The sequence below is a fragment of the Oenanthe melanoleuca genome, chromosome 2, assembly GCF_029582105.1.
Source record: "Oenanthe melanoleuca isolate GR-GAL-2019-014 chromosome 2, OMel1.0, whole genome shotgun sequence".
NCBI lineage: Eukaryota > Metazoa > Chordata > Aves > Passeriformes > Muscicapidae > Oenanthe > Oenanthe melanoleuca.
This window is the reverse complement of record NC_079335.1, coordinates 32514748-32537350: the sequence shown is the minus strand read 5'-3', so window position 1 is coordinate 32537350 and position 22603 is coordinate 32514748. Positions and strand designations below refer to the sequence as shown.

Genomic DNA, 22603 nt, shown 5'->3' with positions numbered 1-22603 from the left:
TTGCAGTCAGTTTTGCATCTCTTAATTTCCATCCAGTCTAAGGCTTTTTCTATTGTTTCATTACTGGCTGTAAGAGAATTTTCAAAGCACTCTCATGTCCTTTATTATGCAGCAATCAGCATGTTGCCTTTCAGAGCCTGCCCCTGCAGCCCAGCACTGAGGTCTCTGCTGCAATTAAAGCAGACATATGTGGGGTAAATCTGGGATTCCAGAAACAGACCTTGCCTATACACAGATTTAATACAGGTATTGCAATGGCTTCCAGGTACATTACCACTGTCCTCCAAAACACTATCTCCTGAACTAGCTTATCCTAAATCTGGTATTTCAGACTCTGTAATGGGCAGGTACAATTGCTACCTGAAAAGCATGCCAGCATTTGGTATTTTATTTCCTGGGAAAGGGACAAGAATGTTAGTTCTGTCATTGGAAGGAACATCTTTGAATATCTAATTTGGGAAAATACATAGACAAAACATGCTTTGTTATTTTGATAGAAATTACTTTCAGTGTACCATCTTGGAGATGGGTCTCATACCACTAAAAGTTAGCTTGCTGCCTACCACAAACCTTTTTGCACTAGCATGTGTTCCACTGACAAGTGGGATGCCATCCAGAGGGACACTGACAGGCTTGAGGAGTGGGGTAATATGAATTTCATGAAATGCAAGGTATTGCAGCTGGACTGGGACAATCACCCATATCAGTACAGGCTGGTGGTGAGCTGAGAGAGAGTAGCCCTGTTAGGAAAGACTTGGGGATTCCAGTGGATAAAAACCCCTGGATGTAACCTGCACCCAGAAAGCAAACAGTACACAGGATTACAACAAAAGAGGCCTGAAGAGCAGGTGGAGGAATGTGATTTTCCCCTTTCCCCTTCTCTGCCCTGGTGAGATCCCACAAGGACAGCTGCTTCCAGCTCAGGGGGCCCCAGCACAGGAAAGAGAAGCAGGCTGTGAAGTCAGGCTGAGAGAGCTGGGGTTGTTTAGTGTGGAGAAGAGAGGGCTCTGGGGTGACCTAACTGTGGCTTTTCAAAATATAAAGTGGATTTAGAAGAAAGATGGGGACAGACTTTTTACCAAGGTCTGTATTGACAGGACAAGGAATAAGGGGTAACAGTTTTACACTGAAAGAGGACAGATTTAGATTAGGTACATGGAAGAAATTCTTTACTGGGAGAGTGGTGAGGTACTTGAACAAGTTGCCCACAGAAGTTGTGGATGTGGATCCCTGGAAGCTGGATGGGGCTCTGACCAACCTGGTCTAGTGGAAGATGTCCCTGACCATGGCAGTGGGGTTGGACTAGATTATTGTTAAAGGCTCCTTCCAAACCAAACCATTCTGTGAGTTCATTAAATGCTTTATACTAGACTGGGCAATTTGCATGTATTTCTTCACAAAGCATTCCTGCCCAGTCTTTAGCTGATTGGCAATACAGCAAAATCCAGGCATCCCAAACAGAAGCCCTGGTACCAGTTGACTACATGGAGCTCTTGATAGCTACTAGCTCACAAGTACAGACACCTGAAACACTGCCAAGATTAGCAATGACTGATGGTCTTCTGCTCTAAATGTTGGGGTGTTTTTTAACCCATGGTTTTAAAAACCAGACCTTACCTGAAATGCATGAATAACTCAAACTACAACATGTACAACTTACAAAAATAATAAAAAAACAAGAAAAAAATCAAACCAAAAGACAAAACCAAAACCGCTCCCCCAAAACCCCAAACAATAGTAAAGAAATTAAATACAACAGAAAACTGGAAAGCTTTCTTGGCTGACTATTTGCATTTTTTGGATTTTTTTTCCTTTAAGTTATTTGAATACACATATTTCCTAGTTGTGTCAGTAGAGAGAGAAGTTGTGCCAGTATGTTCTTGAGGACTAATATGTTAAAGAGACCACGTTGGAGCTTTGTTAGAAAGCCAGCTACAACTGTGCACAATAACAACAATCACCAGAATCAACAGCTGTATTTCTCTCATGAGTGCTTTATGACAGAATTATGATCCTGTATCTGTAGATATCATTCTTATCACCATGATGAGAAGACTAAGGCACAGTGATCAGGAATTACCTAAAGTTTTGGCAACCACAAACCCAGACCTCGTGTTTTGTCAACTACATAAATATGTATGTAAAATATGCACCAAACAAGTGATTAGCTCCCAATGCCAACAAAGGCTCATCCTGACTATGTTCAGGGTTTGGAGTACAGCTTTAGACACAAAATTACCTTGATCTGATTATTATTTTGTAGGGAAGTTGAGAAAGCTTTTCTCTGTGGCAATGTGTTTCACAATCCTGCTACTGCTCTTCCTTGGTCTGGCTGCAGCTCCCCCAACTCCTATCACTGACCATGGATCTTCACACAACATAAGTTTAAATCTAGGCAACATCATACCTGTCATGGCTGTCCAAAGCTGGATCCATGACATTTCTACAAGGTGTGGAAGAACAATGATGAATTTCTACACTGCTAATAGTGACCAACCTGCTTTCCCAGCTTGCTTTGGAGCTTGCTCAAAATCTGCACTTAAGAGCTGGCTTGCATCCAAGCACTTCATTTGTTAGATTATTTGAATCTAGGACCAGATGTGCTAAAATGCTTTCAGAAAGAAGAGCATTTTACCCTACAAGTCATGGTTCTTTGAGATGTGCAATAACCTGCATACAGTAAGCCTGCTGAACACAGTAATGAATTCAATGATGTGTATTATCATAATGCCCAGGATCCCAAATCTTGGAGTGCTACTGTGCTAAAAGTTGCCAGTCCGAGTCTGTGGTGTATTAAAATACCCAGGTCTGAGGGGAAATAGTTTCCCTTTCTCCTTCAGATTAAAGAAACAGAACATATGGCTGTGTTGTTCAAAGGCATTCCTACAGGGCACTGCGTGGTACACTGGGGACATAGCTGTGTGCACCATCACTGAAGGACCTGTGAGGAAAGTCACTTAGTCTCCTGTGGTGTTACTGACACCTACAAAGGAGAAATGTTCAGGCTGATGAAAAGAGGATATATGTCCCTGTCATGAAAAAAGGTCTCCTTGAGGGCCAGAAGTGATTTATAGGGTACATTTGTTTCCAGCAGCAGGGAAGCAGCCAGGTTTCACCTGCAAGAATTGAAGGCAAAGGCCAAAAAGCAAATCTGCAAGGAGTCTGCTCCATGATCAGGCTTTATGGATGCTGTCCTGGGTATTAGTTGTTGCCTTTCTTATCCATGAGCTCTGACAATGATCTCTCATTCTGGAAATCCCTGTAGTGCCTGGAGTTAGCACAGAGTGCATCACATCTGCTTTAGAGACATGGGAGTCTGCCCTGCAATGTGGGCCTTAGTGGTCCTTTATGCTCCTTTAGGGAACAGAAGGGCTTAGCACACTGCTGGGTGTCAGACATCTCCATCACATTTCAAGTAAAAAAGCTGTCCCCCACACAGTCTTGAGCTTGGAGAGAAAGACAGACTTGATAAACACCCATAGTCTAATGACTGGGGGCCACAAACAGGAGCAGGAACTTCCACTCAGTGAATTACACAAGAAACAACCCCCAAAAAGCAGTTTTCTTTTCAAAAAATTGATAGTTAATTTCTCCCTATCAACTTCTAGATCTGAGTAAATTCAAGCTAGCAGTTACAGACCTTTATGAGTCCTGGAAGGATTTATTGCCCTGTGGGTAGAAGGAGGAGGTTTAAAAAGCAAACACAGAGCATGAGAGTGCAAGGACATAATAGATGTTTATTCTCTGCTTTAAAATATAAGAATATGCATCTGTGGAAGACAGCATCTCAAGGCTTCATTAAAGCTGGAATTGGTCCCATATGTGTAAAACACAGGATTTGTAAAATGTTTCTGTATTAATCTAACTTTATTTAATGAAGTGAAGAGACAGAGAGATGGGCTGCTCTTGTGCTGCTCCTCAGTGCACTATCCATGTACACTCTTTCAGGGATGGGGCATCCACAACTTGGGCAACCTGTTCCAGTCTCACCATCCTTACACTAAAGGTATTCTATCTAATACCTAATCCAAACCTGCCCTCTTTCAGTTTAAAGCCATCAACTCTTGCCCTGTCACCTTGTAAAAAGTCCCTCTCCTGTTCTCCCCTCTATGTACTCAAAAGTCACAATAAGGTTTTCCTGGAGCCTTCTCTTCTCCAGGTTCAACAACTCCAACTCTCTCAACCTTTCCTCATAGAAGAGGTGCTCCAATCCTCTCATCACCTTTGTGGCCTCCTCTGGACTCACTCTATGCCCTTCCTTAGTTGGGATCCCAGAGCTGGACACAGTAATCCAGGTGGGATCTCAGGAGGGCAGAGAAAAGGGGGACAATCCCCTCCTCAACCTGCTGGCCATGCTTTTGATGCAGCTCAGGACACAACTGGCTTTCTGGGCTGCAAACACACATTGCCAGGTCATGTTTAGCTTCTTGCTTAGCTTCTTTCTTTCAAGCCTTTCAAGGTCCCTCTGGATGACATCTCTTCCCTCCAAAGTGTTAACCACATCCCTTTGTTGGGATGCACCATTCCTGAGCTTGGAGGATTGATAAGTCATTGAATATTAAACACTTTTCTTGGGCCCCTCATCCCTCAAGGGATTTATCCCATGGTCCTGTCAGGTAGATTGCTGAAGAGGTCAAAGTCTGCTGAAGTGCAGGGTTGTAAGCTTCCTGTGCACTCTTCCTTGCTGCCCCAAGCATCTTAAAATCCACCATTTCATGGTCACTGCAGTCAATCCTTGAGCTGCACATTCCCCACCAGTCCTTCCTTCTTGGTGAGAACAAGGTCCAGCATAGCACCTCTCCATCACTTGCAGAAGGAAGTCATCATCAATGCATTACAGAACCTCCTGGATTGCTTATGGCCTACTGTGTTGTACCTCCAAGAGATATTTGGGTGGCTGAAGCTCACCATGAGGACCAGCAATTGCTAATGTGAGGCTGTTCCTAACTGTTTACAGACAGCCTCATCCACTCAATCTTCCTGGTTAGGTGGTCTGCAGCAGACTTAATGTCATCTGTTCCCTGCTCTCCCTTTAATCCTGACTCATGAGCTCCAGTCAGCTCCTTATCTATCTCCAGGCAGTGCTCCATGCACTCCAGCACTGACATCCACTGACAGAGGGTTACAGACCCTCCTTACCTCCCCTGCCTGTCCTTCCTAAACATCTTGCATATTTTCATTCCAACATTCCAATCACAAGAGCCATCCCACCAGTCTCTGTGATGGCAATAAGATCATAGACCTGCAGGCATGCACATGCCTCTAACTCCTCTACTCTCCATGTTTTTTGTGTTTGCACAGAAGCATTCAGGATGGGCCCTGGTGAAGCCAGCTTACTGGCTGGAGTGGCTGGAATTCCACTGTGCTGTTCTTCAGGTGCTCTTCTGCTGACCTGTGATCCCTCTCCAGGCTCTGGGCACCCATGGCTGCCACAGGCATCAGATTGGTAGGAGTGGGATAGATTAAGGTTCCTCTCCTGCAGCACCTTTAGTTTAAAGCCTCAAGCCTTTGACTGAAGATGTTCTTCTCCTTCTCTGACAGATGGAGCCAATCAGCTCCACCTGGTCTGCTGTGCTGTCCCTGCCCCAGGAGAAACCTCTATTTGCTTTCTGCAGTCCGAGTTCTGCACTGCAGTCTGTCCTTCAGCAGCTGATCACCTCAGTGCAGGTCACATTTCAGTCCTATCACCAAGCTGCTCACTTCCCTAAAACACTGGAGCATACCTCCTAAAATACATAATATGTATAATTGCTCCATATACACCTTTAAAATATTATACCTTATTATCCCTTTCACAACATAATCAGCAGGTATAATCAAATTTTATTTTCAGATGAGGTAATTGTGGTTCTCTTGAGAGCACTACATCAATGTAGTTGTTCCCTCTTGCACACAATTAAAATTCAACTATAAAACAGAGAGTATGAGATATTTAAATAAAAAGACCTTCAATACTGAAAACCTAAAGCCCTTCTTCAAAAGCCCAAAGCCAGATTTTGGAATCTAAATTTTGAAAACACTGCACTATCTTCTACTGTATAGCCTAGTGCACTTCTATAATTTCATTATAAAATTACTGCTAATGCAAGAAAACACTTTTTATTAGGGTACTTAGATCAAATTATAAATAAGTAAACATTAATATTTTTCTTTTCAGTATGTTAAAAATCTTGCTGTACCCCTTTAACATTGCTGTTTAAGAAGTGTTCCTAAAATCAGAAATTATTTGCTATTACATCACTTTGGAATTAATTATTTCAAATAAATCTGTGCAAAGTGAAGGGAATAAGCAATTTATTTTATTTTTTTCAAAGCAATAAAATAAGAACCAGTACAAGGGTGCAAATCTAACTGTAGCTCACCCATCCAGAAACAGAATACTGACTTCAGAGCTAGATACTGAGATCTGACTGAATTTTTTCAATGAGTGATTCACTTTATACAGGATAAAAATTGACTGCTGAAGTTTAGAATTTAACCTGATAACATTTCTAAATCTCTAGGCTGAGCTTTGAAAAGCCAGTTCGGTCACACATAAATCAAACTGTGCTTCAGAAATCAATTCAAAATGTTCAATCATTCTCCAGCATTTTATGAGAAGAAAAAGTATTTTCACTTGGATAACAAGAGAGCTATTCTGAGTGTTCTGGAATGTTTTGGATGAAAGAAGACTTTTATTTAAAAACACTAACTTGTGGTATCTGTAAAAATGTGCTTCACAGGCCAAAGTTATGACAGATGATTGCCTGCCTGCCTTTAAAAGTGGCCTCTCTGTGTGCCAAGAAGGGTTCCCTCTGAGCCTGGGTGAGACAGAGGGCATCAGCTTTCAGGTTTCCACTTTGAATTAAGCCTAGACTCAAAGACACATCTATTCAGTGGGTTAGAGATGTTCCAAATCCAGCTTTGCTGATCTTCATACTACTCCTGGCCAAAGATAACCAAGCTCTGAAGCTCACTGGCAATGGTGCCTACAAACATTTTCAATCCCAACAGCCCAGATACTTGTGCCCATGAACTGTAAAGCTTAGACTTGAGCTAGATCTTTCAGACTCAGTCCTTCATCAGTGAGCATAGATGCCTCAAGCCTGAGGCATGTCCGAACCGAATTGCCCACAGTTCTCATGAAACCCTGTCAAGCTGTGTGCAGCCTGAACTTCCAAACCACCAAGCAAGGACTTTTGAGTTTCTGAGATGGATGTGAGGAATCTGCCCTGAGGTCACAGCTCTTGGGAAACTGGCAGGCCCTGCTAGCTAAATGGTGATGCTCACACAACATGCTCCTCAAGAACACCACGTCTCTGTGACACGTTTTAAAAACTGTCATTGCTGGTGAACTGAAAGCCTCAATCTGTGATGAGGTCTAGTCCTCACATGCTGCTTCCCACAAAGTAGAGGCTCTCTTACACCCTTTCACTGTGTACTCTGAAGGCTGCACACCTCTTGACTCCTTGGGCAAGGCATGGTCCTTCAGGCTGGAGCTCATGTTCCCCAGACATAAGGGTTAGAGCTCATGTACAAGGACATGCACACAGCTGCTCACTCCTGGATACCTCTATGTATAGAGACAGACCAGGGTATAGACACAAACTATTACACTTCAGTTTGGACATACAACATAAACTGGCCTGTTATGGTGGAAATGCAAAAAAACAGGATTATCAGTGAGCTCCTCTGCCTTCATGAACCCCCTGGAGCAGTTGTTCCTCATACACAGCTTCAAAGTTCTTGAGTGAATGAACTATTGTGCTGTATTGTTAAGGCTGCAACATGTCTATTAGCAGAAGATAATCTACCACTCCTGGCATGTCACTGATTAACTTCCATTAAAGTCAGGGAGGCTGACAATCATGTATGAAGTAGCCACATATCTGGCTCTGAACAGCAAATGAAAACACACTGAACTTTATTAAGTATACTGCTAAAATACAGAAAGAGTAGTCCTGTTTCATTCTGCTCTGGTTAAAATGAAATATAACCAGAAATCAGAAACAGAATTGGAAAATAACTAGCATTGTTATATTTTTAGACAGATCTGAAAAATAAGTCCTTTACATGCAACTCATTGATGGTGCTTCTTATACCCAAAACAATCATATCTTTAAATACAGCTACCTTAATAAAAGAAAATGCTACTTTAACATTTAAAGAAACCAGCTATTTTACTGTAAAGTATAAAAAAATAAATACTTTAAGGAATGAAAGAAAAAGAAGCATGTTCAATAATTTCATTACATTCTAAGATGCCAAATCATCTGTGAGTGGTTTCTTTTTAGATGAAAAGAAATCAAAATATAGGACAGATGTTGGACAAACCACATTTGAGTTCTATCACACACTGGCATTTTTCAAATTATTTTGGCTCATCTATTGAATAAGGTGTATTTTGCTTGATTTTGAAAAGGGAAACATCAGGAAATATTTAAAGGCCAATTGCTGCCAATTAACTTTGATCAGCAAAAGTTGCATTTGAATCTTTTAGATTCTTTTGCTGTCTGGAATAACACACTATTCTAAAATCTAGCAAAACAACAACTTGATGATTAATGTGTGTTGGCAGCCCCACCACAAGCTTGCTTAACAGCTGGATTTTAAATAAACAGCTGTCTTCACTATGATGGGAAAGAAATCTGACTGTTTTCATGTTTTTGCGTTATTAAAATGTGATCAGAAATTGCTTTTTTCCCTTTTAAGATGAAACAGCCAGGCATTACAGTGACAGTCTCTTTCAGCAGTCTGGAGAGCTTTGGAACAATCTCCCAGGCGTTGCCAAACCATAGTCTGTGCAGGCTGAAAAAGCCCTGGCAGGCTAAAAAAGCCTTTGCTGCAGGCAGAGGCATCCTGGCACAGAACAGCCTGTGCCTGCTGCAGGCAGAGCTGCCCCAGGAGCAGCCCAGGGACAGCCCATACAACATTAATGATGTCCCCCAGGGCTAAGGTAACACTTGCCCACCGTGGGATGTAAGCAAGAAATCTGTACCCAGCCATCAACTGTTTATAGAAGCTGGAGTTTAATATTTAATGGCCTGTGCAGACTATTGAATTCTGTATGTTTATAGGTTCTTTCAGTGTATCCAAACTGTGAGGACAAAACTCTACCACTTAAACTGTAGCAACCTCTGAAGGCCAGTGCAGAAATTTAGTGTAGATAATACTATACATCCTGATGACTAAATGATATAGCTGTTTCCTAAGCATTTCTGTATTGAAACTCTGAAAATAATTGTCAAACCATCTAACAACACATAAAACCAGGCAAATATTAAAGATTAGATCATCTCTGTGTGTTTTAAAAGAATGAACACTTACTTCTAAATCGTTAAAGAATAGATGTGTGTCCGCCAAATTGAAAATCATCTCTTCCATTCGGAGTCCAAGGGACACAGAAGTGGGAGGATCCTTAAAGAAGAAATTAAGCAAGTACACTGTCAATACTGTGCCTAACATCATACCCAAAAACAGACTGGAGGAACAGATTATCATAACATTCTACTTGTATTAAATGCAGCATCTGCTTTGTCAGCTTCAGTTCAGTAACTGTCTCACCCTGTACTACAACACTTCCCAGTAACACTCACAAATATGACTTTAACTCAGCTGACTCCCTGATTTTGCTGTGGGACTTCTGTGGTCACCCTCATGCATCCCCAGCACTGGCTCTTTGCTTCTGTGCAGAAAGGGCAAATCCATTTCACCTAAAACTTCTCCAGATTCTACAACTGTTCCCAAGTTTTATGATCAACCAGGGGTATGATAATTCTATTGTTACTCAAAATAAACTCTCACTGGTCACAAACATCAGGATTCAGTCCTGGGAATACCTAGTGAGATTAAAGCAAATAACTATTGATGTTTTATTTGTAAATGGCAATTATATTTAAAACCACTCCTTGATTGTCCACAAAACCAAACTTTAATTATGTTTCCAGTCTGGCCCACCCATGCAGAGTGAACAAAACTATTGTTTGTTATTAATACGTAACACACTTTAACTTCTCTACAGAAATTACTGAAACAACTTATTCCTTACTGAGCTAATAAACTCAAAAAGCATGTTCAGCATTGTGGTTACCAAATGCATTACAGATGTTTGTCTTGTTTTGATTTTCTTTGTGTTTTATATATATATTCTATCTGAAAAATGGAAAAGAGAGCCTATTATATACATTTGATATAGAGTTTCTCATTTATAATGCCAAGTCTATCCAAGTGCACAGGAGCATGAGTTTGAAAGAACATGCTATAATGTTATATTATCCCATAACAGCCTCTATTAATAATGTTAGTTTGTTAGGAATTATATTTTAAATAGAACTGAAGAAGTGACAACCCATATTTTACTTAAAATAAGCTAATATTCTAAACTTGATGACAAGTCACAGTCAAAAAATAAGAGATGAAGTCCTCAGTTTCTTTTTTCCATCTCTCAATCAAATTAATAGGGGCTTCAATATGATCTCTGAACTTGCAAACATTTTTCTATAACTACTGGTTAAAAAGGCAAAATGTGTCAGTAGTAAAGAGCTGGAAAAGAATGGTGATTTGGCAGCCTGCTTGCCTTCTGGAAATGCCAAAACCCAAGAACTGCTATCCAGAGAAAGAATTTTTGAAATTTCAAAGCAAAGCTACATTACGCAGACAAAACATCTATTCTTGAACCCACATCCATTAAGAGTAAGTTTTTTAAAATAAAAAAAAATAGCCCTTATAAAAGAAGAAAAAAATTGCATCATACTGTTTTCATGAACTTTGCCCTTAAAAACAAGTCTTCTATTTAAACTGGCACAGCCAAAAAAAAAAAAAAAAGAAGAAAAAGAAAAGATTATTTGGCTTCTTAATTCAAATGGAAAGACTTTAAAATATGAACAAAAGTATTCTGTCTCTCTGTTTGAATATTGCTCTATTTCTATTGCCATTGCTGCTTATCTTTGTGCCCAGTTAGCAGCTCATCATCCTAACAGTTCATCAGGCTTCCTTCTTTTTAAACAGACAGGGATTTCTGTTGTGCCTGAGCAATAACAGAAGACACCTCACAGGAGCCTCTGCTCTAATTATTAAAGGAATTAGATGGGCTAAAGGTCTAAGGTGCAAATGAAGATCACCAGCTACATCTTGATTATCAAATACTAATGCAACAAGGTGGAAATAATTCCCTTCTGACTTCCATCCCTAAATAGGAACATCATTTTCAAAATCAGAATAAATGGGCAACAGAGCATGATATTGATTATGAACCCATTTGACTAACTTTAAATGAAAGGGCTGCAAATATATATTTTACATTTCAGTGTACACAACCTGCCTTTTCCATTATTGAACATTTTAGCACATTTCTGAGTCTGTAAAATGAGGTTTTTGTAAAGCTTTCTAAGCACTTTGCTCCAAAGTATTTTTACGTGGCAGAAATAAAACAGAATGGTTTTCTCCAAAGTAATACTAAAATTATGTCATTTATTAGGTTAATTTAATTAGGCAAAAAAATATAAGAAACTCATTGGCACCTACTGAAAGTGTCAGATTAAATAACACAAAAGCTAAAAGAAGAAACAAAAGGCATTGCTATTCAAAGAAAGCTTGACTCCTAGATTAAATACAATTTTTTTGTATAGGAAGTTCCACTTAACACCACAACTATATTAAACTGTGGTTCTCAGTAGCTATATATATAACAGAAGCAAAAAATCTTATCTACATTAGCATTTTAAATATCTGTGTAGTCACAAACTTGCAACTGCTCTAAAGAAAAGTACAAGAACCTTGTTTTAAAGCATCATAGTACATCAAACTGCTATCAGATGTTACAGTGGGGGCCGTAAACTTTAAAAAAAGACAAGGCTAGAACAAGGTTTTAGAAAAATAATCCCATACCCAACCTTCTTTTGCAATTTTAAGCCACTAATTGCTAACTAATTACTGTGAGGTGTCACACAATGAGAAGGAAAGCTAACAATCTCTTCTTGCTGCCTGGGATTTGCAGGTTCAGTCAGTGTCTTTTCAGATATGGTCAAAATCAGGTACAAATCTCTGAGGGAGGTACAGTTTAACTAAAGAAAAGAAATACCAATGTCAACCTGCTTAAGTAGGTCTTTTGTTTCCAGTGCTGGCATTGGAGCCAAAACATTGCCTGGATGTCATTTCTAAATTCTACCTACTTGATTTCTTTGTTTTGTGGAGAAACAAGAAGCTGAAAAACAGGAAAGTTCACTTTGGGTACAAGGCTTATTTTCCACTTAAGCCTACAGGTCATAAATGAAGGGTTAAGTGAAACTAGGCTTTGTTTTTCTCTAACTCTGTGTCTACTAAACCACAATAAAATAGCTTATAATTTAAAGGAAAATTCCTTTAAAAACTCTGCATATAACTGCTTTCACTGAGGATTGAAATGTATGTAAAGACCACAGTATTCTTTGCCAATTCTGAGATGTATTTTCACCTGCTCCAAGATCCTAAAGGGCTCCAACTTTTTTCCAAATTCCAAAACTTAATCAGCCCTAATGTTAATTAAACTAACTGGCAACTTTATATTTGATTAATACATCTCTCTCTGTTCACAGTTAAAAAATCCAAAACCATATGGAAATGTTTTGTTTATTTGTCTAATTTTCTGGAAGGGCATATTCTTAGAGTTTCATACATTTCCATTAAATTCACTAAATTCAAATAATCCTTAAATAAAAATGTAGTGCTCTGTGGAGGCATTTTTGCCATGACTGCACAAACTGAAAAATAAAGGTGTTTATTTTGTTATAACAAAATTGAAGGAAAAAAGCAGGAGGAAAATAGAGCACAATAGCAGCTGAAGGAGACCAGGTGGTAAAAACAGATGAAAAAGTAAGAAAATACAGAAGAGGGTGGCACAAGGAAGAAGTTAGGAGGAATGAGGTAGAGAATTAGGCAAAGAAAATCAATCCCTTCAGCAGCAAGGCTGCAAATCATTCATAGTCATTCACCATGAAACTTGCTCAGGCATTATGAAAAGAGCTGAATTGCCAAGTTGCCAAATCCTCTATTATTTAATTAGGACATTTTCGTTTGTATGAAGATCCAGCTTTTGTATTTTAATGATTATGTGAACATCCTAGATTTAATTTTTTAAAAGGGCATTTCTAGGCCTCACCATAGTGCAGATTTGTAAGATTTTAGATTGCTCATAAACAAGAATACAGGTGAACAATATTTCCCTTCAACTTCCTTTTTTTCAGAATAATATATGATCCAGATTTCTGATTTTAAAGGCCAGCAATCACAGGAAAACACTCTTTTAAAAACATGCACCTTCTGCTGCCACAAAAAAACCCCTAAAATTCTCATGTTTTAGCATGTTTGCTTTGAATATTTGACAGTGTCTAACATCATTGCAGATTGCTAACTGTTGTCTGAAGCTGTCAATAACCCAAGAGAAAGTCTGATTTGAGTGAAATCTCAAGAAAACCAGAATGGCACAGTTTCATGACATCATCTGAGAGCCAAGGACATGTTGCTACCCCTCACCAAAAATCCAAAGATTAAGCAGTAATGCCATCATTCCTCTCAACATCAACAGCTGGCTGTCATTCAGCAATGCAGGAATATTGTGCCAGATGCCATCCAACCAGAGCCAGCTGGGCAAAAGCTGCATCTTATATAAACAGTGCCAACAGTGATGGAGCTGCAACCAGCTGTCAGCCCCCTCCTTGCAGCACATGTATTTATATCTCTTTTCAACTGAATACCAGCCACTTTCCCCAACTTCAACCATCCAGCAATAAAGTGTTTATGTTCAGGCCCAAATTAATGAATCTACTTCAGGGAACTAGTAACAAATGGAAAAAAATATGCTCACATTAGTACTTCTATGGCAATGACTAATAAATGATGCTTTTCCAGTGCTACTCTGCTGCCCAAAAGCCAGAAGTGAGATTCTGCTGTCACTGAGCTTTTTTCTGAGCACTGAGATTTTTTTTTCCTCATTCTGAACTAAATTGTCATAGATTTTGGGATACCACACAAAAGCTGGTTTTAGTCTGAAAAATGGAAAATAACTTTTGGTAAATATTTAATACTCTTCTATAATGCTTTTGTCCATATAATAATTGTTAAAACATTTAAGTTCTAGTTTCTTTTTACTGCCTAAATATGAACTAACAACACCTAGGAAACAAGGCTGATGAATTAACTTGCTTTTCTGACATATAATGAAAAAAAAAAACTAATTATATTCCTCAAATAAGTACACTGTTATTACAGTAAACATTTCTGCAAATGAACCTTACCTGAATAAGCAAGAAAGGTTGCAAAGTAGTATTGCTTTAGATTTCTAGAGTGCAAAAAGCTATTGAAAGAAACTCAGAACCTGACCCAGGCACAGACTGAACTGGAGGTAGCTTTGCCCTTCACCCAGCTGAGTGTAGGGTAAAACCTTTTGGTGCTAAATAGAAGCTTTACAAGAAGACAGAGGCATTACATGAAGCCAGACAAAACTATGGAGCTGTTCTTTACATGTAGAAATTTTTGAGGTTAACAAAAATCACATTCCAGTTATAATTCACATGAGGTAACATAAAAGGCTACAACAGATTTTAGCACAAGCTGTTAGCTTTCAAATACAATCCTGAAAAAAAGAAGCCTGATCTCATAAGGACATTCCATTTGTAAACTCTCCTTATTGAACTAAAATCATGTTTCTCTTCTGAGAATTACCAAGGAAATCCACTGTCTGTAGACATATTCACCAGTTCAGTTATGATTTATAGACTGTGCATAATAGAAGACCTGACTCATAAGCAGACTTTCAAAAACATCAGTCAATATTTAGATTTAAAAAAAATGCCTAAGGTAAAAAATTTTAGACTAATCTGGCCATGTGCAAAAGCATTCTTCATCTTTCCTTTTCAATACAGAGCAATCATTCCTGGAAGTTCTTCACTCTCTGAGGGGATGTAGACCTTTGCAGATTTTATCAACAGGTTCAGACAATCTACAAACCAAACCTCAAGTGGTCAGAGTACTACTCCCAACACTATTTAAATATGTACTGAATGCAAGAGCTGAATAACTGCAAAGAATGGACATATGAAACAGCTTGATATTTTTGTCCTGTAAGGCCAGTACATTTGCCTCTAATCAACTCATCAACAAAATCAACTAATATTCTGGTATTCCCTATGTATCAACCATAAATCAGCAAATATTACTGAACATTTCCATCAGTTTCTTGACACTTACCCTTCCATATCTGTTAGCATAGGACCCTGTAAGCAAGGAATGGAAAATGATGATTGTCTCATCCAAATCCCAAATGAATACTCTCTGTAAAAAGAGAATCAAATCAATGTGTTCCTTTGTGAAGCTAATACTTGAAATGGAAAGTTAAAATTTGAATCAGCAAGCACAAAAATGGGAAAATTGTACTGAAATCGTTGCTTATGAAAACCATAGCTTCCCTGCCATTTATTTTCAAAACTAACAAGATTTTTTTTTTTTTGTTCCAGGATAGGGTAATACAATCTGTTAGCTTTTTACTACAATCGTTCCTATATCAAATCCTTCTATTAGAATAGAATTACAGTATTGCCAAATATACACAGAAAATGAGACTGTACAATTTGAAGTTTGATGTGAGATAGAAACTGAAATTCAAAAAGAGGAGCATCTGAAAATTAAATCTTTGGGATTAGAATTCTGTATTTCTGAGCGTCTTACAAAAGAAAAGTCCTACAAAAATTCATATAAGTGCCCTTGAAAACTACCTCTAACACCAAAACAAAGCAGATTACTGCTTAGCACTTTATTTCCCTTAATTTATGTTAATTTTAATGCATTTTAGGCATCTGAAGAACAAAAGCTATGAACTTGGATGATGTATGTATGAAACTTATGCCATCAGTAAATAATTTTTGTGGCTAGAGACAAGGGAAAATAGGTGTTTTAAATTTTTCCTCTGACCACACACAAAATGATAACTTAATGAAAAATAAAGTGTTCAAACACAAGTATTTTAAATCATGGTGAGATTGTATTTGCCATGATGACAAATGGGGTAAGCTTCTGGAAAGGAAAAGTAATGCATTGTGAACACTCAATGCTGTGGTGTGTCACTGTGTTCTCTACATAAAGCATGGGCCATTGGGAGGAATGTGAACATAGCATGAGAGAACAAAACCCACTACTGTGCTACAAATGTCTCCTGTCCAAATGAAAACCTTTTTTTGCCTTGGGAAAAGCTTGCTCCTTTCTTTCTTTTTTTTTTTTTTTTTTTTTTTTTCTTCTTTTGGTTTGTTTTGGTTTGTTTGTTTGTTTGCTTGGTTTAATCAAAAGGAGAAAGAAACACCCAGTATTTTTCCAAGGAATGAGGAGCTCTTCCTGAAGAAGGTTCTTCGGATGAAAAATCCTATTCTCTATGAAAATATTGTTAGGAAAAAGGGAGCTTCAACGCCACTTTATTTTTGATGGGCAAATAACAGCTTTTTGTGCAAAATAACGATAAAAATAAAGTTCTGTAACAGGCCAAAGCCATTTAATATGAAGTACCTCCAGATCAGAGTCAGGTGGTGGTGAAGGATTATTGTTTCTTCTGCCACGTCCGCGTGATTTCCCATCGGAACTACGACGCAATCTATCCGACTCTGAATCCTTAATGGGGGTTGATGGGCTGTGAATTGTACTGTATTCTGTGGCAGGAAAGAAAGAACACTTTTACCCTTCAGTTCAATGCTCAGAATGTTCAACTTCCTTACACCAAACCCAGTCCTAACTAAAATAATTAAATATAAAATGGTAAGTGGTAATATTGATTCATAAATTCATTCAATCTAGCTCAAGTTATATGCAAAAACCGAGTGATAAACTATTTCAGTAAACACCTATAAAAGGCTTAGTAGAAAAAAAGTAATTGCTTCATTCCTTCAATTATTGCAAGGTTAAACTCTAAAAAAAATTTAAGGGGTACCAGTTTTTCATAAAACAACATTAATTTAACTCTAGCTTTTCAAACTTAAATACCTTTAATGTTTTAAAATACCTGTCATGGTGATGGGCAAGAAAAATCCAACCATGTGTGAAAAAAACCCAGCCATACAGAAATTGAAAAATTTTCCAAATTGCCTGGTTGGAGACACTTTTAGATTGCTAAATTTGATCCAGAAGAATAAACATAAACCAGAGTAATTATTTTCCTATTTGTACAGTAATTTAAATTAATAAGCATTAAATATGCATCAACTATGAAGATGATATTTCTAGTATTTTTCAAAGGCCCACTCAACAGTGAACATTTCCAATGAGTACACTCAATATAGCATACAAATCTTTACAGACATTGTATGCTAATTATTACGCTTCAGCAACATTTATTTATAAGAATATTCACTGTTATTAAAAAGGTGAAAAAAGAATGATGATTCATATAGTTAAGACCAACAGTTTTTCTGAAAATATGCTAGTTTGAAGATATTTTGCCACTCTTAACATCCATAGACTCCATCATAGTGAATGTTTATACATTAACAAAACAGACACCAAGCATCAATTATCCTTCCCATTAATTTAATTAGCAGGACCACAGTCCTTAGAAATGCAACAACACCTTTTTAAATCTCTTTTAAAAACTTCCTTTCATAGTCTGAATTTCACAAATACTTTTATTTTGATGGCCACCATGTTTTCTTTTGTTTTTCCTAAAAAACACTTCTTTAGTGAAGGCTGAAATTTTTATGTTTCTCAATTTTACTGATCAGTTAGTATTAACTACTCTTTAGAGTTCAGTAAATAAAAAATCTTTCATTTTAATCTGCCTAGTCCATGGCATTCCAGCTTGAACAGTCAGGTATACTTCTCACACAAGGGATTCTCTCTCCTAGGAAAACATCCTGTTGAGGTCAAAGGTTAGATTAAGGAGGAGACTCTGGACATCTGGGTAACACCACATAAGCACAATTACTCAAAATAATAACAGTTGCTTGTGTTGAATGAAAGGAAAAGGTCTTGAAATTCTCATGCTCAGCCTTCAAATCCACACTCATTGAGAACTAGCATATCTTACATATTTCACAATATATATTTACCTAAACATTTCAGGCTACATCAAACAAAGCAGAATTTTTTTTCACTCAAGGTTAAGCACAGAATCTTCTGAAAACAGAAGACCTATACTAAAAGAGTGATTTTATATGTGTCAAACAACAAAAATTATCCAGACAAATCTATCAACACATCCCAATAATATATACGTTTTCCTATGACAATGCACGCTTCAGAATATTAATTTAAAGTATTTAAATTTTGAATGCTGACTGCTCTTTGACCTACTGCACTTAGCCACAAATAAGAAATCATAACAACTAGAATCAATTTTCCCAGTTAATTTCTCTGCTATACAATATTTTAATTATTAAAATCTTCAATAAAAAGAGAAAGAAAATTATGCACAAAAGCCTTGAAATAAATTATAACCCCATAAAATAAACAGACCAGAATTTCTTCAACATTGGTCTACTGACCAATGATGTTCTACATATACTCCGAAATTTAGATGTAATGAAGAATTGCATTTCCTATTGACTAATTTAGTCAAGCTGCTTTTGGTCTCTGACACTGTTTTTAGGAATGTGATTTTAGTTCCCAGTTTTAGAAATTTTTCTCACCGACATGCTATGCCTAAAAGTTTCAAGTATTAAACTTGCAGGAGCAATACTAACAAAAATAGGGAACAGGTAAGATGGAAAGAGTATAAACAAACATTCATGACAAATAAACAAACAAGCAAACCTAAACAAGTGAGGACACAGAGCAGAGCATGGTGGGGGCAGGGAAGAAAGTTTGTCTGTGAGAGGCATCCAGCTCTCCATCTTTGCAAACACCTTTCACATATGAATACTTCATTCAAAATTTCAAACACAGGGCTGCAAGTTTGGGTGGAGGCTCATCTCCATTTCCCCTTCACAGGTAATCTGTCTGGATGCACCTGACAGAAAGACTCCCAACCCTGCCTCAGGACCCCTTCTTGGGACCACTGTACTTCCATCATTCCCAGGAAAGATTTGTCTGTCCTGCTCTTATGAATCTCTCCAGGAAATGTCTGCTGCTCAGACAGCTGTGTCATTAGAACACAAACTTCAGCAGTAGAAGTTTAATCTGTGAAAGTGGGGGGAAAATTATTCCCTTCATTGTATCTGCATGCATTTGAAGACTGTTCACAGATCCCCTTTGTTGTTAGATTAACCCTTCCATATCAACCTTCTTTGCTAGGCTCTGGTTCTCATTCTCTACAGTCTCACCAAACTGGACAAAATAATGCAAAGCAAAGTCAAACAAAGCTTGACCTCCTGAATGTTCTGAAGACTACCCTCCCCTGGACACCACTTGGCCAGAATAAATTTGCATTTTCTACAATATTTTCATAAATATTAGATTCAGCATTCCTAGATCATCTTCTGAGGAAGGAGTGACATTGAACTTGCTTCTCAAAGACCTGGCCAAACCTTGCACATGACTGAATAAGCAACATTGCTAATACCTGCAGCTTCTGTGTCTTCTCATGAGATCAGTGTGTTAAACAGTGTGACAGACAGCAGTAACCAGTGGGGACAAAACATGGCATTGTGTGCAAGAAACTGATTCCATGTACCTGAAGGGAAGCCTCTGTGTGCATGGCTGGGCTACCAGCTCACTGCCCAATGGTCACTCTCAGGGCCCCATAAGGAAACCCAGTTAAAGAATGCAGTGTCCAGTGAGCCCAGAGCCTCTACAAGCACAAGCCCTGACAAATTCTGGAGAAAGAAAAACACCAGGGGCTGAGAGTACTCTGTGTGCCACTACAGCAGTCTGCAGGGAAAGGTAGAGCCTGGAAGAAGCTGCCAACATTCCCCATCCCACATTTGTGCAGTTCATCATTCCTGCCTAAATGTATACCTCACACCTGCTCCCATTCAGATCACATCTCCATTTTTTGAGTTCTCATCCTGTCTCTCAGCCCCTCTCAGCATGGTGTCATCTACATATTTAATAGGCAAACACATTCTGTTCCGTCACCTAAATGATTAATGAAAATGTGGGCTGGTGCTAGGCCCAAGGCAGACACTGAGGAATGCTGCTGTAGCCATCCTTCTATTTTAACACTGACTTCTCTCTGGACATGATTCCCCAAACAGCTTCTTATCCTTATGCTGTAATTCCTGCCAAACTGCTTTAGCCTAGCTTGCTTTTAAAATTGTTAAGTGAAGACATTTAACTGCCAGGGCATCAAAAGACTTGCTGAAGTCAATTTACATAGCCACAAATCATGTTATCACTATACCCATTACTCTATAATTGGTAAGAGAAGGTTAATTAGTTCAACTTCAGCTGACTTCATGGTAACAGACATACTTTAACACTAGCCAAGTGAAATAATGATTTTTCTAAAGCACTGAATTCAATTTTATTCTGTCCTTGAGCATTACAAACACAAGTAAGTGCAGGAGAAAACCCTGCCCTCCAGATAATCAGGAGCAGAGACGGGAGTGAGGATCAGATCCACTGCCTGTCCAACACAAAAGCAAGATCACCAAAGGGAGCTGGCAGCAGCCTGGTTAAATACAAGGACTTCAGATAAAAGCTATGAGATTTGTACACATTTTGCAAAAAAAAAAAAAAAACCAAAACATGCCAGGCTCCCAAAATATGGGTTCAAGAGGAGCCTGAAGACATCCCTGGAAGTGAAGCATTCAGGGGTGCTACAGCTACACCACATCAGCAAGTTGGATCTGTGGGATCAGGAAACTGGTGGCAACCACATCAGGTTCTGCTGGCTGTTTCTGAGAGGTTATTTAGTGCAAATGCATTCTGATCCAGTCTCCTGGGCATCCCCAGGAGGGTCTGGAGGAATTAGGAGCTGTTCTGGAGGACACATTCCAGGTTAGCTTTGACTGGAAGGACTCCACTGGGGTGCCCTAGGACTGCTCTGCTGAGCCAAAGCTTCACATCAAAAAAAACCCTACTCAAAATTAAAATGCTAATGCAGGCACACCCTAAACACACGAACAATAGCAGGTCTGGAAATCCCCTGAGACAAAAATATCTGGAAAAGTTCTTAGGGCAAATCTTACACAAGCCTGTCCTTGATGCTCCCAGGGTGCCTGCTGATGGCCCCTGGGGCAGGCAGGGACAGCACGGTGGATCCATCAGTCTGGACCCCTACAGCCATTTCTCTGTGTGCCAATGCCTTCACACCATTGTATTAATAATGTAGCAACAGTTATTCTTCTGCATCCATGCACATACACCACATCATTTTAGATCTCCCTGCTATAGCAACTCTCTCCTTTGCTCCAGGCAGACACTAAATGTTATAGCTTATTTCTGCTTCACCCTCTTCTGAACCTTGGGTAAGTGTAAAAGAACCACTCTTGACTTCTACAGTCAGTCAGAAAAAAAATAAATTTAAGCCTAGATTCTATAAATATCTTGTTTTCCAGGTGTGACTGGTACTCCCCTGCTTCTGACCTGGTAGCAATCCCTTCAGTATATGGTGACATCAAGCCTGACAAAAACATAACTGTGAGGAATGAAATATGTTTACATTCTGGCTTAACTAAAATACATGAACCATACTGTATCAGACTTTCCTCTATGCTTCAAGGCACATACAACTGCAAATTGACATAAGAGTTCATAAGCTTACACTTCCCTTTATACATCATTCAGGGCACTGTTGATGGTTTTGTAACACAGGACAATTTTTCATCATCTCAAAAATAAAACCACCTTGGTTATTTATGAACAGAGAGTACAGCTGTGGAGAAAGCATTTGCAACACCATGTTCTGTAATTAATTTCTGTTTGTTATGAAAAACCCCCCATAGTAATGGCTGAATTTTCTTACTGTTGATTTTTATGTACAGCAGTAGTGTTTCATGACAAATCTGGGGAAAACTGACTATGCCAGAAAACCCAAAATCAAGTGTGCCTCTAGGTAAATCCAGCTGGTGTGTGTGTGTGTGGGTAGAGCTTTTGCTGTTGACAAAGGCATTGCAAATTTTGTCAAACTTTTTCCCTACTACACTGAAAGGTTATGCAAAAAAGAGTAAACACACATTATCAAAGTAATCATATCTCATATCACAATGTAAATTACATGGATGAGGTGGGTAGTTAGTACAGTCAAATTTCTCTGCAAGTAGCTATGTACTAAAATTTTCCATTTAGATTAATGGATTCCCCTTAAATCTTCATTTTTGCCGTTTAATTTCCTGTGTACCAGAATAAAAATAGAAGATCCAAGTAATTTGAATATGTCAGCCTCACACTATGATTTTCTTACTTTTGCATAATTAAAGTTTCCTTTTGCATAAATAAAACTAAACACAAATTCCATGAGCACTTATACAAACTTCTACTTGCATACAACTGGACCAGGATTAAGCAATGCAGCACAATCATGTGTATTTGTGGATTTTTTTTAAACTTGTCAATTAAAAAAATAGTACTGTATTAGTAGTAAAAGCACTAAGTATTGCAAGAAATGCAATAATGCTTGCTGGCAGGATCACAGAAGTATATCTCTAGTGCTGTTTTGACAAAATGGTAAAACTTTCACTTGAAAAATAAATTTAATGTTTGTATGTTGAGAATTAAGAGCATGCTATTATAA

At 38.4% G+C, this 22603-nt stretch overlaps 1 protein-coding gene across 1 annotated transcript in view; it reads right to left on the bottom strand.

Annotated features, from left to right (window-relative positions):
• Positions 1-22603, bottom strand: part of EYA1 (EYA transcriptional coactivator and phosphatase 1) — a 155145-nt gene that overhangs the window by 26479 nt on the left and 106063 nt on the right. The window contains exons 11-13 of the mRNA XM_056485623.1: positions 16507-16646; positions 15202-15285; positions 9307-9396 (exon numbers count right to left, since the gene is read on the bottom strand). Coding sequence (XP_056341598.1) covers positions 9307-9396; positions 15202-15285; positions 16507-16646 — 314 coding nt within the window. The remainder of the gene's footprint in view (positions 1-9306; positions 9397-15201; positions 15286-16506; positions 16647-22603) is intronic.